The sequence below is a fragment of the Giraffa tippelskirchi genome, chromosome 3, assembly GCF_054371585.1.
Source record: "Giraffa tippelskirchi isolate mGirTip1 chromosome 3, T2T-mGirTip1v1.2.pri, whole genome shotgun sequence".
NCBI lineage: Eukaryota > Metazoa > Chordata > Mammalia > Artiodactyla > Giraffidae > Giraffa > Giraffa tippelskirchi.
The window spans coordinates 9680325-9695275 of record NC_137277.1 but is presented as its reverse complement, the minus strand read 5'-3'; the positions used below and the strand labels follow the sequence as shown (position 1 = coordinate 9695275).

At 53.0% G+C, this 14951-nt stretch overlaps 2 protein-coding genes, 1 long non-coding RNA gene and 1 other non-coding gene across 14 annotated transcripts in view; 3 read left to right on the top strand and 1 right to left on the bottom strand.

Annotated features, from left to right (window-relative positions):
* USP36 (ubiquitin specific peptidase 36) overlaps positions 1 to 2266 on the top strand; it is a 32613-nt gene extending 30347 nt beyond the window's left edge. Inside the window, exon 22 of one of the 2 annotated variants that reach the window (XR_014078488.1) lies at positions 165 to 1059. The gene's annotated coding sequence lies outside the window, so the exon portion shown is untranslated. Of the gene's footprint in view, positions 1 to 164 lie in introns of both variants that reach the window. The other variant, XM_081575699.1, reaches the window with a different exon arrangement.
* Positions 2055 to 12678, bottom strand: LOC145540683 (uncharacterized). Its single transcript, XR_014078490.1, has 4 exons — positions 12579 to 12678; positions 6647 to 8212; positions 4228 to 4341; positions 2055 to 3736 (listed from the first exon to the last, which is right to left on the bottom strand). It is a non-coding gene; the product is annotated as an uncharacterized LOC145540683 (long non-coding RNA).
* TRNAC-ACA (transfer RNA cysteine (anticodon ACA)) lies at positions 8561 to 8632 on the top strand. The gene has a single exon. It is a non-coding gene; the product is annotated as a tRNA-Cys (tRNA).
* Positions 12679 to 13004: 326 nt separating the features above from the next.
* The window catches only part of CYTH1 (cytohesin 1), a 73810-nt gene continuing 71863 nt past the window's right edge, over positions 13005 to 14951 (top strand). For 8 of the 10 annotated variants that reach the window (XM_081575691.1, XM_081575697.1, XM_081575693.1 and 5 more), the window contains exon 1: positions 13005 to 13108. In XM_081575691.1, coding sequence (XP_081431817.1) covers positions 13087 to 13108 — 22 coding nt within the window. In that variant the 5' untranslated portion in view covers positions 13005 to 13086. Of the gene's footprint in view, positions 13113 to 14951 lie in introns of all 10 variants that reach the window. The other 2 variants (XM_081575692.1, XM_081575698.1) reach the window with 1 other exon arrangement.

The following is a 14951-nucleotide window of genomic DNA, read 5'->3' as shown; positions in this document are numbered from 1 at the left end:
GGAGTGTGGTGTGTATGGTATGGGGTGTGGCGTGCGTGCTCGGTCTCTGGGCTCCCTCTCAGTCACCTGTCGTGGCCTGTGTTGGACGCACCCTTCAGGGATGGTGGTGGGACCCTCAGGGTCTCGTCTCTCTCCATCAGGAACCATGTTCTCTGCCCCCACAGCCTCCAGAGACACGGCATTGCTCCCCGCGGACTGTCTGCCTGGACTGAAGAGCTGCTTGCCGTGGACTCGCTGGCCTGTCAGTGGGGGGACGGCCTGCAGAGGCCCTGGGCTTCTGTGGTTCAGAAGCCCAGGTGAACACGATGTGCACTGCGACAAAACGCGTGGTGACGCACGGAGCAGGGGGCAGCACAGCACCTGGGAAGCAGGCTGGGGCCGAGGCCAGCAGCGTCCAGCCTGGGGCCGCAGGGGAGAGTGGGGAGGACGCGGCTGAGCCTTCCAGGGTGACCTCGAGCTCCAGAAGTGACAGTGTGCGGCCGGTTGCCACTTCCTCCCGCTGGGGCTCTGAATGCCTTACCTGTTCACCCTCGGAAAGTCAGAGCCCCAGGCTGGCCCCACACTGCAGCCTCGCCCTTCTTTTGGAGTTCGGCGTCGGGGGCGGGGGCCAGTGCATCTCTCCATCTCAAGAAACTCGAGACCCCCATGGAGAGCAGACGGCCGAGGTGGGACGGGTGGGGGCCAAAAAGAGGCGACAACACGTCTGCTGCTCAGGCTGCTACTATTCCGAGGTGGCTTTGCTGGACCTCCCCGCTCCTGCCCCCAGCCCTTGCAGCTGCAGTAACCCCGGGGTCCTTACTGAGGTGGTGTTCTTGAGGTAGATTCCTCCTTTTATTTTACTACTTGATATAAAACGTTTATTTTTGACCAGGCCTGTGGCTTCCATTAGCAATATGTCTCCTTTCCCTAATATGCAAATACCGGCTTCGTTTGCTCAATTTTGTGAGTGCTTCTGAATTGAAGATGATTGTATAACTGGAGACGATCACGATCCCTTTTTTTTATCCTGCTCAAGCTGTCCCTGCGAACTCGTAATTTAATAAATATGGGAAATACTCAGTGAGCTGATATTGTCCAGAAAAAAGACCAGTGTCCCAGTGGTAGAAGGTACAGAAGTTAAGTCTGAAGTTTATCCGTCAGCACATGTCCTCTTGGGATCACTTCCTCTCCTCTTGGGATCACTTCCTGTGGGCGTGGCTTGATGCCTGGCCTGGTCCTGCCCTCCAAGTGGTCTCCTCGGCCTGCAGCCCAGTGCACTTGTCCATCCCCTGCTTTCTTCCTCACTGAGCTTTGCCCTTTGTTCTACCCTTTGTTCTGGGACCTGGGGGATCCAGGTGGTATCGAAAAAGCGTTCCATTTTTTATACAGGGAGATACATTTTTTCATGTGGGTGGTGGTTTTTGTTTTTCCTGGTTTTGTATTTCTCTCTTAAAAGGTGGGGAGGATAATGCCCTGTGGCCTGAGCTGGGGCTGCTCTGGCCCCAGCAGAGGGGAACCGAGCTCTGCCTGGACTGGCCAGGGAGCCTTTTTCTGGAGGCCTGACTCCTGAACGTCAGCCACGCCTGCTCAGAACTGAGGGGCCTGCCCTGGTGCCCTGTGACTTTGTCATTTGTCATCTCAGGAGGGAAGGCAAGTGCCTCCATGGGCAAGATTTTCTTCCCCTCTCAAGATGTCAACATTCATTTCTGTGTGAACTGTTTCCCCAACCGTATTCTTGTTGTGTTTTGTTAGTTGGAAGAAGAAAAATTCTGTTGTCTGCTCACACAGGATTTATCTCCTTCTCTTTCTCTCCCTCTTCTCCAAATCAGTCTCTTCCTTTTCGCCGCTATATAATTACAACGCCTTTTTCTGAGGAAAACATATCACCCGTTTTCTCCCAGGCGGTGATGAGCACTGGCCTGACTCCACAGCGTTTCTCACTGTTAGGTAGGTGAGTCCTCCCCTCTCGAGGAGAATTACGGGCCAAACTGAGAGGGAAAGGAGCGGCCCAGAATGTGAGCCCAGACCCTGGGTGCATACACGTCAAGGTAAAGAGCCGAAGCTTTTAGGGTGACACTTGACTGAGAGCATGGGTTTAATTCAACTTTGTGTTTGTGAAGGGGGCACCTCTCCTGCTGGTCGCAGTCCTCTCCCTGCCTCTCTGCCAGGGGCCCTGGTCACACCAAGGCCCCGTGTGTGCAACGAGCCCACAGCTCATGGCCAGGGGCCAAGGGGCCACAGATATTGCCAAGATCTCAGTGCAATAAAATAACGAGTTTTTGTGAGACCTGCCTGTGTCTTTTCCCTTTGGCTTTTAAAAGGTTCCCCCCCACCTACTTCAGTCTGCTGGCCCCGTTCACACGCAAGGTCAGCATTGGGTGCTTTCTGGTCACCTGTCCATGAGTGGGAGCCAGGCACCACTTTGGGCAATCTGTGCGAGAAAGCTTAGAGCAGGTCTTCATTAGGAATAAAGAAGTTTATCTGAATGTCTTAATATTATACATACACTTATCTGAATTTAAGAAGACAGGAATCTTTTGAAGTGGCTCCTTGAGCTTTGTGGATAATTTTCAATGAGCATCAGATTGAAACATGGAAACAGTATCATTCCACTGAAGTCTGTTGTTTGAAAATTTTTGTAACCAAACGTTTGGATTTCTGCAGGTAAAGATGAAGGAGACATCATAGGTTTTACCAAACTGTGAGTTTTTCTGACAGCTGTCAAGGGTGATGCAGGCCTCCAGTCTGGGGACACTGCCCCCGCTCCCAGCCTGACTTGGGCACAATGATGTACTCAGGTCCCCTTCAGCCCTGGCCTGAGTGGACATGCCCGGCTGCTGCCTCAGCCACACACTGGAGGTCCTGGTAAGGAAGGCTTGGTTCCCATATGGACTGGAATGCAGTGGCCCACGTGGACATTGCTGGTCTGGTCAGGCTGGGCCTAACAAGAGCAGGAAGGTCAGGGTCTGGCCGATCGCACATGTCCTGGAAGTTGGGGCAAGGCCAGGAGGGGCATGGGGCCCTGCAGAGCCCCCCATGATTGGGAGGTTACAGGCGGCAAGAGCAGTACCAGTGAGTAGGTGGCAGTCCGGGGCAGGTTTCCGGTGGGTGGGTTTTGGTACCCAAGCCCCACAGCTCCTCAGCCCTTGCTTCCCTTCAGGGATGCCCTCAGACACAGAACTCTCTCCTGGTCACTGGGGGGGTATGGCCAGATAGCTCAAAATGACAGCAAAGGAAGAGGTGAAGCAAGGCGTCAACTGGACCCAAACCAGAGGGGGTGCCCAGCAGGTGGGCGAGAGTTTGGGGTGACAGATTACAGCTCACAGGCCTGTCTGACCAGCTGAGCTTGTGTCCAAAAGTTGCACATCACAGGCTGGGCGGCGGCTCGAGTTGATCCACCACAAATCTGGGCGCAGGGGTCATACAAGCAAGACCATAGCTCTATCCATATTGTGGTTCTGGGTGCAAGGAAGACAAACACGGCCAAGTTTCCCCTATCAGCCTGTGGTCTCAAGCTCAGAGCTGCCAACTCCAGTGAGAAGCAAGAGGAGGGCCAGCTCTACCAGCTGTGGCCTCAGAGACTGGGAGAGGCTGTGAACGGATCATTCGCCAGTGAGCAGGCTCCGGCCAGCCAGAGCCTGGCCAGCCAGACACTGTCAGGTGACAAAGCGAAAGCCCAGGGTATTTCTCACTTGATAACTTCAGCAGGAACTTCATCCCTCCAGCCTTTGTGTGTCTTTCAGGCTCCGGTGAGTGCCTGCAAGAGAACACAAGGTCTGATTCACTCTTTACACACCCGAGGCAGACGACAGTGTGTGTGCAGGCCAGGGGGTGGGGGTGGAGAAGATGGGCGAGGATGACCAGTCCAACAGGCCGGCCAAGAAGTGCTCCTGTCTGGAACTGTGACATGGCAGTAACTAGACAGGTGGGGCCACCTGGGTACTTGGAATTGAGAGCAGAGGTAACAAATATGGTGGAAAGTTCAGGGCCGAGGAAGACCTCTGGCTTGGGAAGTCGAGTGGTATGGCACCGTACCCTCGTACCAGAGAGGCAGGAGGGTGACAGGTTCCGGGGCCGTGATGCAGACAAACCTGCGATGTTAGCATGTTATCAGAACAGGAAATGGGGAGAACCACAGGTATGCGAAGGACATGACCATGGAGCTTGGAGTCTCCCAATTAAGAAAAAAGTGCAATTGTCTGGACACCTGGGGAACTAGGTGAGTATCCATTAGAAGCGCGGCCTAACCTCAGGAGTCAGGAGTGAGCAGCGAAAGGCTGGCCGGTGTGATGGAGTGGGGAAGGCCAGGGTGTGAATCCTGCCGAGTCTTGGTAGCACGGACAGCCTCAGTGTAGACAGGACCTGGGTGAAACGAGATTCTGGGTGAAACAAGGTTCTGGGACAAACGAGTTTCTGGGAATCCTCTCCCCGCCCCGGGGGGCAGCCTGAGGATGTGTCATGTGACACCTGGTGGGAGCTCAGCAATGTGATTCCTTCTTGGCCTTCGGGACCTTGTGGCTAGTCACCTGCACCAGCTCCTTCCCTTGAACCCACACTCACACGTGTTTGATCCCTGGGTTGGGAAGATCCCCTGGAGGAGGGCGTGGCAACCCACTCCAGTATACCTGCCTGGAGAATCCCGTGGACAGAGGAGCCTGGTGGGCTACAGTCCACAGGATTGCAAAGAGATGGACACGACTGAAGCAAGTTAGCAGGCACGCACAAACCTGGAGGGGCCCCTACTGCACACACCCTGCTTGGTCCAGCCCCAGCCACGTCCTGCTCCTCCCTTCCCCACTCCCTCAGGACCAACTGGTTCTGTTGGGGAGGACCATCCGGCTGTAGAAGCTGGTGGCCATGCTCCATTAGGCTCGTCTTCAGGCGGCCCTGCTCTCCCATCCCTTCTGCAGTTACCGCATGTTTGTGCCCTCTCAACTGCCTGTGTGCCCCTTACTCTTGCAAATGATTTTCATCTCACCCCAAAGTAAACCAGAGGAAACCAAAACTGAAAGCTGCTTTCCCTCCCCTTGTGATCTATTCCCCTTCTAACCTAGCGGTTCCAACACTCACGGAGCAGCAAAATCACCTGGGAGAGTTATTTAATACTAATTTAATTGACAATGAATGTGCAGGAAACGAGACTCGTGAGGGTGAGGCTCGGGCATTGGCATTTGAACCCTTCCTGGGTGATCCTGCTGGGCGGCCAGTGTTGAGAGCTGCTGTGCTAGTCCCAGGTTTGGGGATCAGAATCACCAGGGGGTCGTGAGAACACAGGTTGCTGGGCCTCAGCCCCTGACATTCTGGTTCAGCCCGTCTGGGCTGAGGTCTGATTTCTGATAATTTGCAATTCTAACATGTTCCTGAAAAGTGAAAGTGTTAGTTGCTCAGTTGGATCTGACTCCCAGTCCATCAGGCTCCTCTGTCCATGGGGTTTTCTTGGCAAGAATGCTGGAGTGGGTTGCCATTCTCTTCTCCAGGAGATCTTCCCAACCCAGGGATCGAACCCGGGTCTCCTGCATCAACAGGCAGATTCTTTACCATCTGAGCCACCAGGGAAGCCCCTAGGATGCTGACCCCACCGCTGGGCGAGGACCACACTCACGATTCTGATCTTACATAGAATGGTCAGTAGGACCTTCTGTGGGGACCTCAGTGTGCTCTCCAGATCAACCTTTCCCACCCCTCGGGGACCTCACCTCCTGTCTGCCTCTTGTGTCTTGCTCTTCCCCCCTTCCCTTTCTCATGAACATGTTCAAGTGTCTGCCGCCCTAAAAAAGCCCCCTTGTTTCCATGTCCTCTCCCAGCCACCCTCTCCCTCAACTTAGCTGTGATTTGCCCTCTGTTTCATTCTCCTCTTAGTCTGCCTTCTGCCCACGTCACTCCACTCAGTGATCCAATTCCCAAATTTGATGAGTGTTTGCCACAACTTCTTTTCAGGATTTGGCACTGTTCATCCCCCTCTCCCTGAAGAGCTCTTCTTTTTCTGTCCCTTAAATGTTAAATCTGTTGGATCTAGTGAGCCCTGGATACTTAGATGGAGCCAGGATCAATCCACTCCAATCGATATACCCCATTGTCTAATCAATATATGCAGAGGATGCTCATGGATATCCTACTGGCAAATTTGTGGCCCAGACAGAGTTCATAGCTCTGTCTTCCCTCCTCCTACTTTTGTCCAACTCCTGTGTCCCTCCCAAGGCTGGGGACCCACCATCCACCCAGATGCCAAAGCCAGAAACATGCCCGCCAGGCTCAGCATCACCCTCACTTGACTCCAACGCGTCAGTGATGGAATTCTGATCTTTCCACCTGGCTGTCTGGAAAAGTCCTCTTTCCTGTCCCCACTGCCTGGCTCTCAGCTTGAGTCACGGCCATTTTTCTCTTGGATTCGAATCGTCTCCTAACCAGTTCTCCAACCTCTAGTGGACTGGCTTTCGGGTCCGCCTTCCTGGCCCCCAGGACAGTCCTTGAGGACAAGAAGCCCTAGTCCAGTGACTCCCGTCCTCGTGTTTTCCCAGCACCTGTCACACTGTTGTTGAAAGGACGTGTCAGTCTTATGCTAACTGTGGGGACTGCTAAAATGCACCTTTATGTGGTTTTTTGCTCTTACAGTAGTAGAAATGATCGGTGTTTCATGCACTTTATTCTCCCTTCTTATGTGTATTACCTGTTTTCTGCTTTGCATGGCCTCAGTGAGACGCTTTCTCTTGGCAGAGAGTGGTGGGCATTGACTCAATCGGTCTCAAATTCCAGGGCCCCCCCAGAATACTGGAGTGGGTAGCCTTTCCCTTCTCCAGCGGATCTTCTCGACCCAGGAATTGAACCAGGGTCTCCCGCATTGCAGGCAGATTCTTTACCAACTGAGCTACTAGGGAAGCCCCATTCGCAGCTCAGAATGGAGCCAGCCTGCCTCCGTCAATGTTCTTGGCCCAGAGGCCTTGCCCAGTCCTCCTGACGCTGCCGTCTCTGAGCCCCTGCCCCCTATCCCCCACTTTTGTTTTTTTTCCCCACAAGTGAAAACATTTTGGCAGGTCTGGCGGGAACCAGAGCATTAGCTCCTCTATTTGAAGTGAGAGCCTGGACTGTGTGGCACGTGGCCAGCTGTCTTTCGGGCGGCAGGGGAACAGTTGGTGACAGCTGGATACAATCAAGATCCATTACAAACAGATTTCCAAGTGCCATTCACACACAGAAGAAATTGCAAGCTTTAGCAAAATAAAATCTGGGGGTTTTCAAAGCAAGACAATGCCCCAGCCTCGGTGTGAGCGGTTTAGTCAACGTCTCTGTAACCACACTTCCTTCCCCCAGCCTCACCTCCCTCTTGAGTGCAGGCTGGGGGGGTTGCTGGCGAAGCTGGCAAGGGTTCTCCCTATGCCAGGGTGCCCATGCCCTGCCTTGTATTACGAAGGACACCCCTGTCTAAACCTGGGTGGGAAGGGGTCCGAGGCTGGCTTCTAGCAGGGTCTCTGGCCAGCCTTGGTCAGGCCTCCCACCTTGGTCTCCGGGAGAAGGAAGGGTTCACAGGGTGGTTGGTGGGTGACGGCTAGCAGGCCCAGCTGAGTGCATTCCTCATCTGTGAAGCAGGTGTTATCCGAGGTAGCTGTCTCTCAAACCCCAGCTCTCCCTTGGCAGAGCTCTGAGCTGTGGCTCATTAGGCAGCCGATTATGGTTCTATATGGAGAGGAGGGCTTAGGATGGGCTCTGTTGGGTCTGTGGGTCCGTTGGCCTCAGCAGACCGTGTTCCTTGACTCCATGGTGGTGGATGGCGGTGGCGGGAAATGTTCTTTTGGCACGTGGAAAGGGTGTCAGTATTCATGGAGGGAGGTGACACTGTCCTCCCTTTTTTCATGAGAACCTCCAGCTTGTACTGCCCACTTGGGCCCCCGCTGCCTCATCCTTTTTTTTTTTTTTTTTTTCACCTTTTGGCTGTACTGAGTTTTTGTTGCTGCGCGGGCTTTTCTCTAGTTGCAGTGAGTGAGGGCTGCTCTCTAGTTGTGGTACACGGGCTTCTCAATGCGGAGGCTTCTCTTGCTGTGGAGCACGGGCTTCTCTAGGACATGCAGGCTTCAGCAGTTGCAGTTTCCCAGCTCTAGAGCTCAATAGTTGTGGCGCACGGGCTTAGTTGCCCTTCGGCAGGCAGGATCTTCCCGGATCAGGGATCGAACCCATGTCTCCTGCATTGCAAAGTGGAGTCTTTACCACTGAGCCATCCAGGCAGCTCTGCCTTATTCACCTTGATGGGAGAAGAGAGAAAGAGAGAACAAATAGAATCATTTGTTTAGAAAAAGGAACCAGATAAAAAAATATGGGCATGAGGAAGAACAGAAAGGTCACAGTAAAATCCCTTGCCATGGTATCTTATATCTAAGTCCACTCTAAAAGCTTTATTTAAAATAGGTAATAATATCATGATATCACTTACATGTGGAATTTAAAATATGACAAAAATGAACTCATTTACAAAACAGAAAGACTCACAGACATACAGAACAAACGTATGGTTAAGAAAGGGGGAAGGGGGTGGGTGAGGAATAAATTAAGAGTTTGGAATTAATAGATACTAACTACTATATATATGACTTCCCTGGTGGCTCAGACGGTAAAGCGTCTGCCTACAATGCAGGAGACCCGGGTTCAATCCCTGGGTTGGGAAGAAACTACTATATATAAAATAGATAAACAACAAGACCCTATTGTGTAGCACAGGGAACTATATTCAATATCCTATAATAACCCATGATGGTAAAAAATATGAAAAGGAATATATATATATGTATATAAAATGGAATCACTTTGCTGTATACCCAAAACTAATACAACATTGTAAATCAACTCGGCTTCAATAAAAAATAAATAAAAACAGGTAATACATGTATATGGTATATCATTTAAAAACTGTGTACTTCCCAGGGCCACTGCAACAAAGTCCCACAGACTGGGGGGCTTAAAACAACAGAAATTTATTCTCCCACAGTCTGGAGGCTGGAAGTCTGAAATCAGTGTTGGCAGAACCACACTTTCTCTGACTATCCCTTCTTTGCCTCTTCCAGCTTCTGGTGAGCCAGGCGTTGTTGGCCTCTCAAATGGCCTCTCCATCTTCACATGGCCTTTTCTGTGTATGTCTGTGTCCTAATCTCCCCTTCTTAGAGGGACACCAGTCATTGGATCTGGGCCACCCTATGATCTCATCTTAACCTGGTTACATTTGCAAAGATCTTATTTCCAAATAGAACTTCCCTGGTGGCTCAGAGGTTAAAGCGTCTGCCTCCAATGCTGGAGACCCGAGTTCGACCCCTGGGTCGGGAAGATCCCCTGGAGAAAGAAATGGCAACCCACTCCAGTATTCTTGCCTGGAGAATCCCATGGACGGAGGAGCCTGGTAGGCTACAGTCCATGGGGTCGCAAAGAGTCGGACACGACTGAGCGACTTCACTTTCACTTTTTATTCCCAAATAAGATCACAGTTCACAGGCGCTGGAGGTTAGGGCTTTACATACCTTTTTGGGCTCACAATTCAACCCCTAAGAGTATGGAAGGATATGTAATGAAGAGTCTCCCACTCCTGTTTCCCTGGCAACTGACTTTCCTCCCAGAGGCAGGGTGGCCCCCAGTCCCCCATGTGTCCTATTCGCCAAGGTCTGTGTTTGTCCACTAGTTTGGGAGCCCTGAGAGGGCATGGCTTTACAGCTGTTCCCTTTGTCACTGTGTCCTCAGTATTTTGAACAGTGCCTGTCACAGCATTGTCCCCCCCTCCCGAATATATGTAGAATGGCTGAGTGTACAGTATGAATGTACATCACATGTAGATGCATTTTTGCTAGGAATAGAAATACATTATACACCCGTGTTCTGTCCTAGCTTTTCCCACTTCACACAGCTTGGAAACTGGCTCACTTTGGTAAATGCAGAAATCAGCTTCAGTCTTTTAAAAGACTGTGGGTGCTCCCTTGCATGAAAGTACCGGTATCTAGTAACCTGTCCCTTTTTGAACACTGTTTCTAAAAAAGTTCAAAACATCACAGTTTAAGCATGGGGTAAAAAATAGATATATTTTGGGTTACCTCTGCTCAAAAGCCTTCCTTCATCATTCTAATTTTTTTTGGCCGTGCAACACAGCATATGGGATTTTAGTTCCCTCACTAGGGATCGAACCCATGCCCCCCTGCAGTGGAAGTCTGGAGTCCTAACCACTGGACTGCCAAGGAAGTCCCTGATTATTCTAATTTTTGAGATTATTATGTAAGGCAAGGACAGTGGAAGGGAGGCATCAACTTAAAAACAAGTTGTCAGGCGGATCAGCCCACTGAAGAGAACAGACCACAGTGACAGGCCTGCAGAGAGCCCCGGCCCGTTTTCAAAGCTCTTGATGTGGGCGGGGGGTGGGTCAGGGGAAGCAGCAGACCAGCGGATTCCAGACCCTGGGCCCTCTCGGCTCGTCCACTCTGTCCTTCCTTTGAGGCTCTCCCTCTGAGGTCTCCCCCTGAGGTCCCCAGGAGCTGAGGACACAAGTAGTAAGAGAAGCTGACCTGCTGGCTCCCATTTTATACTGTGACCTCTGTGGGTCTCAGTTCCCAAATCAGTAGTACGGAGATAACAGCTCAACAACCACACACACACCCCGCCCCCCACCACCCTCCACCACCCCCCAACACCCCCCAGCCCCTGAGCCAGGAGCGTGAGCTAACAGAGCTAACTTTGACAGTCACCAGCGGTCAAGTAGGGATTTCCAGGTGAGGCTAGTGGTAAAGAATCTGTCTTTCAATGCGAGAGATGCAAGAGATGTGGGTTCCATTGCTGGGTCAGGGAAAATCCCCTGGAATAGGAAATGGCAACCTGCTCCAAATTTCCTGCCGGAAAATTCCATGGACAAAGGAGCCTGGTGGCTACAGTCCATGGAGCTACAAAGAGTTGGACACGACTGGGCACACACATGTAGTCAAGAACATTTTACATCCCTACTCAGGGCATTCATTTACAACCAAAACAAACATTATCCTTATGGTACAAGGTGGCTGCTGATTCTATTTTATTCTATCTTCTCTTCCTTCAATGGAAATTGGTTTTTCAACCTTTCAGAGTCAGGACCTGCCATTGGAAAACACTGTTGTAATGAAACAATGTAAGTTAAGGGAATTTGTTTACAGTCAAAGACCAGGCTAATCGAAGTGATTAGCATTCACACCCTTCCTATCCAAAGGTACTGTTGTTTGGGAGTTCAGCTCACAGGGAGACTTAACCTGTGGCCTCAGTTGCTTTTCTGCCCAAGTTTTGGTCATTGAGCAAGAGTTAGGTAAAATCAGTGAAGATTAAACTCCTAGGTCCACCGGAATCAACCTTCTATGGGTAAGATAATCTCTATGAGGGAAGTGTCTAATTTCTGGAGCTATTGGAAAGAAACACTTGCCTAAGGAATAGAGCCCATCTTCTTGGACATACGGGAGACATCAAGCTTCACCATCAAAGCCTGGGTCAGACAGCTAAGAGAGTAAGAGGGATGTTTCTGTTTGTGAATGCACAATTTTCTTAGCTCCCAGAAGGGTGGGCCAGAGCTGCGCCCTGATGGAATGTGAAGATTAGGATCCCTTAGACTGATAATGTTGGAATCTCATCTAACAAAAACATTGTCAGCTGTGCTGAAGTCAAGTAGAAGACAGCAACAGATCAGAGATCAATACTGGGCAGGAGCCTGGATTTTATAGGCAGACGCTCCATTTCATGGATGTGAGACAGGTCCAGGGGGCTGAGGTATTTGCCCAGATCACAAGGCTAATAAGGAGCAGATGTGGAAAGAAAACCTAGACTTTCCTCATTCATTTACTCCTTTTCCATGAGAGGAAAGGGACTTTTCTTTGTTGTCTCTTGGGAGGCATGTTTTGGAGCTGGCCTGTAAGGAAACAGACTGCTGGGGAGGGTCACAACTCCCCCTGATGGAGATATTCCCTGACCTTTCAGGGGCATTGCCAGGACCTTGGGCTGAGCTCTTCTCCCGCAGCACCCCCAGTACAGCACATTGTGCTAGGGGGTCCAGGGTCATGCCCCCCAGGAGGGTCCTGGACCACCCCTGTATGATCCTTCCAAATGGTACACTTATAATTTTTATGTGTAGCATCAAACCAAGAAAGAGCATATCCATCCAGGAACGACTAGAAAAGCAGCATTTTCCTTCATTTTTCTAAATTAAAAATTGGTGATGTCCCCACCTCCAGGTTCAGAGCTACTGCCCAGGCTCCTCAAAGGGCAGCTCAGTTTAATCAGTGGGTGGGGATTGGTCTGTCGGCCCTGTGCAGGCAAATAAAACATGTAAGGCACAGCCTAGAAACGTATGAATCTAAGAGTCGCAGGAATCAAGGTCACCAAAATCCTGACATGCTGTGAGGCTGAGGTGTCTCTCTTTGAAATTTGATCGGGGTAAATTCAGAGGACAAAGAAAAGGAAGTATATAGAGGCAATGAACTCATGACATTCACGGTGCTAAGGTTCAGACTGCAGAAATAATGAACTCAAATATTCTGGCCTTCGGCCAAGGACTGGCCGGACCTGAGAAACTAACGTCAGCGAGGACCACCCTGCCCTTGAGTGGCCGCACACGACCTTGGTACCTTTGTGGGCGGCCGGGCTCGGGTCTGTTTCCCAGCCCTGCGCCACCCTTAGGAAATCCGAAACCTGCTGGGCCCCGTGAGGCAGCCGAGGCGGGGCCTCGGGTTGGGGCGTGGTCAGAGGCGGGGCCTCGGCGCCAGGGGCCAGCCGGAGGGGCGGGGCCTCGGCGGGCGCGCGTACGCAGGCCTGGGCAGGGTAAAGGACGCGGCCCCAGGGGTGCGCGCGCGGGTGACGGGGGCGGGGCCGCGGGCCGGGGGGCGGGGTCTGGGCGGGCGCGCGTGCGCAGGCGCGGGCCGGGAGGCGGCCGCGTGCTGGGCTGTGTGTGTGTGGTGCGCGCGCGCGCAGGCGGCGGGCGGGGCGCCCCGCGGGAGACGAGGGGCGGGCGGCGGGCGGCGGACGGCGGGCTCGGGGGCCGGGGGCGGGGCTCTGAGACGCGCCGGGCAAGAGGGGCTGGGAGCTGTGGGACCTGGGGTGAGCGGCGAGCCCGGCGCGGAGCCTGGCGCCAGCACCATGGACGAGGACGACAGCTACGGTCAGTACGGCCCTCGGCCCGGCCGGCGGACGCCCCCTCCCTCGCTTCCTCCCTTCACCGGCCCGGCGCCTTGGCCGCGCCTCAGGCGACTCGCGTTTCCCGGGGACTGTGGTGCCGGACGCGAGCCGAGGGCGGCCGGGCGGGGCGGGGGCCTCCTCAGGGCAGGGGCACCGGGGGCCCGGAGTGTTAAGGGCTGAGGGGCACTGAAGGGCCGAGGTCGGGGTGCCCGGGTCTCGGGGGCCGGCGCTGGGGGTCGCCGGGCTCGGGTCTCTGGTCCCGGCGTCGTAGGACCGGGGTCTCGGGGCCTGAGTCTCCGGGGCGGAAGTCCTCCGGGGTGAGGTCTCGAGGCCGGGGTCTAGGGCGGGGTTCACGAGGAGACGAGGGTCTCGGGGCCGGGGTCCTGCGCAGGCCCGGCCTCCCCCGCAGCCCCGCGGGGGAGCCCCCAGCGAATGCTCAAGTTCCCCCGGGCGTTCTCCGTAGTTTCCGGCCCCTTCTGTGCTGGCAAGTTATGTGCCCCGGTCCATGTCTTTGTTCAGAAACGAAAATGAGAAAACACAGGCAGCGAACCGCGAGTGGACAGGCTGCCACCTGAGGGTGCCGTCGGGGCCGGGACCTCCGGCCGCTGGCCCCCCCAGGGTCCGAGGCAGACCGCCGCTCCGCGGAAACCGGGCTCTTGGTTCCCCAACGCCTGCGAGGCGAGCCCGAGGGGCGCCGAGAAACCCAAGTTTGCCTTCTCATCTGTGCCCAGAGACGCGGCACAGTCCTCACGCCACACCAACAGCGAGAACTTGACAAAACTACCCGTTTCCAAAGCCTTCTCCTGCTGGCCTCACCTGGGAACTGTTGGCCATCCGCAGGGCATTCGTCCTGGCTTCAGATTGCCAGGGTGGCAGAAGGCTATGTGGAATGCCTTAGTTAATTTATTTAACGTTTTATTCCCGAGAGATAAAAGAATGGCAGATAGAACAAGTGGTGAAGTTTTGTGGTTTGGTAGCAGAGTACAGACAGCAGTTGGAAATGCTTGTGTGGCTTAGTGGAAGCGAATCTGCTTTCTTGACTAAGTGACATAGGCGGACGTTTGTTTCTTAAGCTCTGAGGGAGAGAGCTTTGTTGTGGGGTATGTTACAACGTGAAAGGTGAAGCACCTTGTTACTTTTCTGTTTATTTACGAGTAAGTCATTGAGGAACCGCTGACCGCAATAGGTGGGTTTATGACCCACAGTGTCAGACAGGGGAAAGGCCGGCATTTGTGGACTGAAATCCAGACCACGTGGGATGAGTATCCATCAGATGCCCCCCCCCCCCGCCCCGTTACCTTCCAAGTAAAAGCAGTGTGTGCTTTTCCTCTGTGGTTGAAAACAAAAAAACACCCAGGAGGTTGATCCCAAAGGATTTTTCGCCCTCACCCTCCCCCCAGGCGTCTCTTTCTGCCCACCCAGAAGAAACCTTCTCCAGGTTTGCATGCTGCTGTACCATCTCTTGCTGTTTAATCCAGGCTTTCTTCATGCCCTCTCCTGGTGTTCTTACCCACCGCTGGAGGCAGGAAGCTGTTGGTCTGGTTGCTTTTAACACAGTGACTGCTTTGCTACCAGGCATGGCATGAATTCGTGCTCAGAAAGGGTAATGTATTTGTTTCCTGTGGTGGCTGTAACAGATTGGCACAAACAACATAAACTTATTATGTTACATTTCTGGAGGTCAGAAGTCCAAATTTGGTCTCACTAAGCTAAAATCAAGGTGTTGACTGGGCTGTGTTCCTTTCTGGAGGTCCTAACAGGAACGTCCGTTTCCTCGCCTCTTCCAGCTTCTAGAGACTGCCCATGTTCCTTGGCTGCTGGCCACC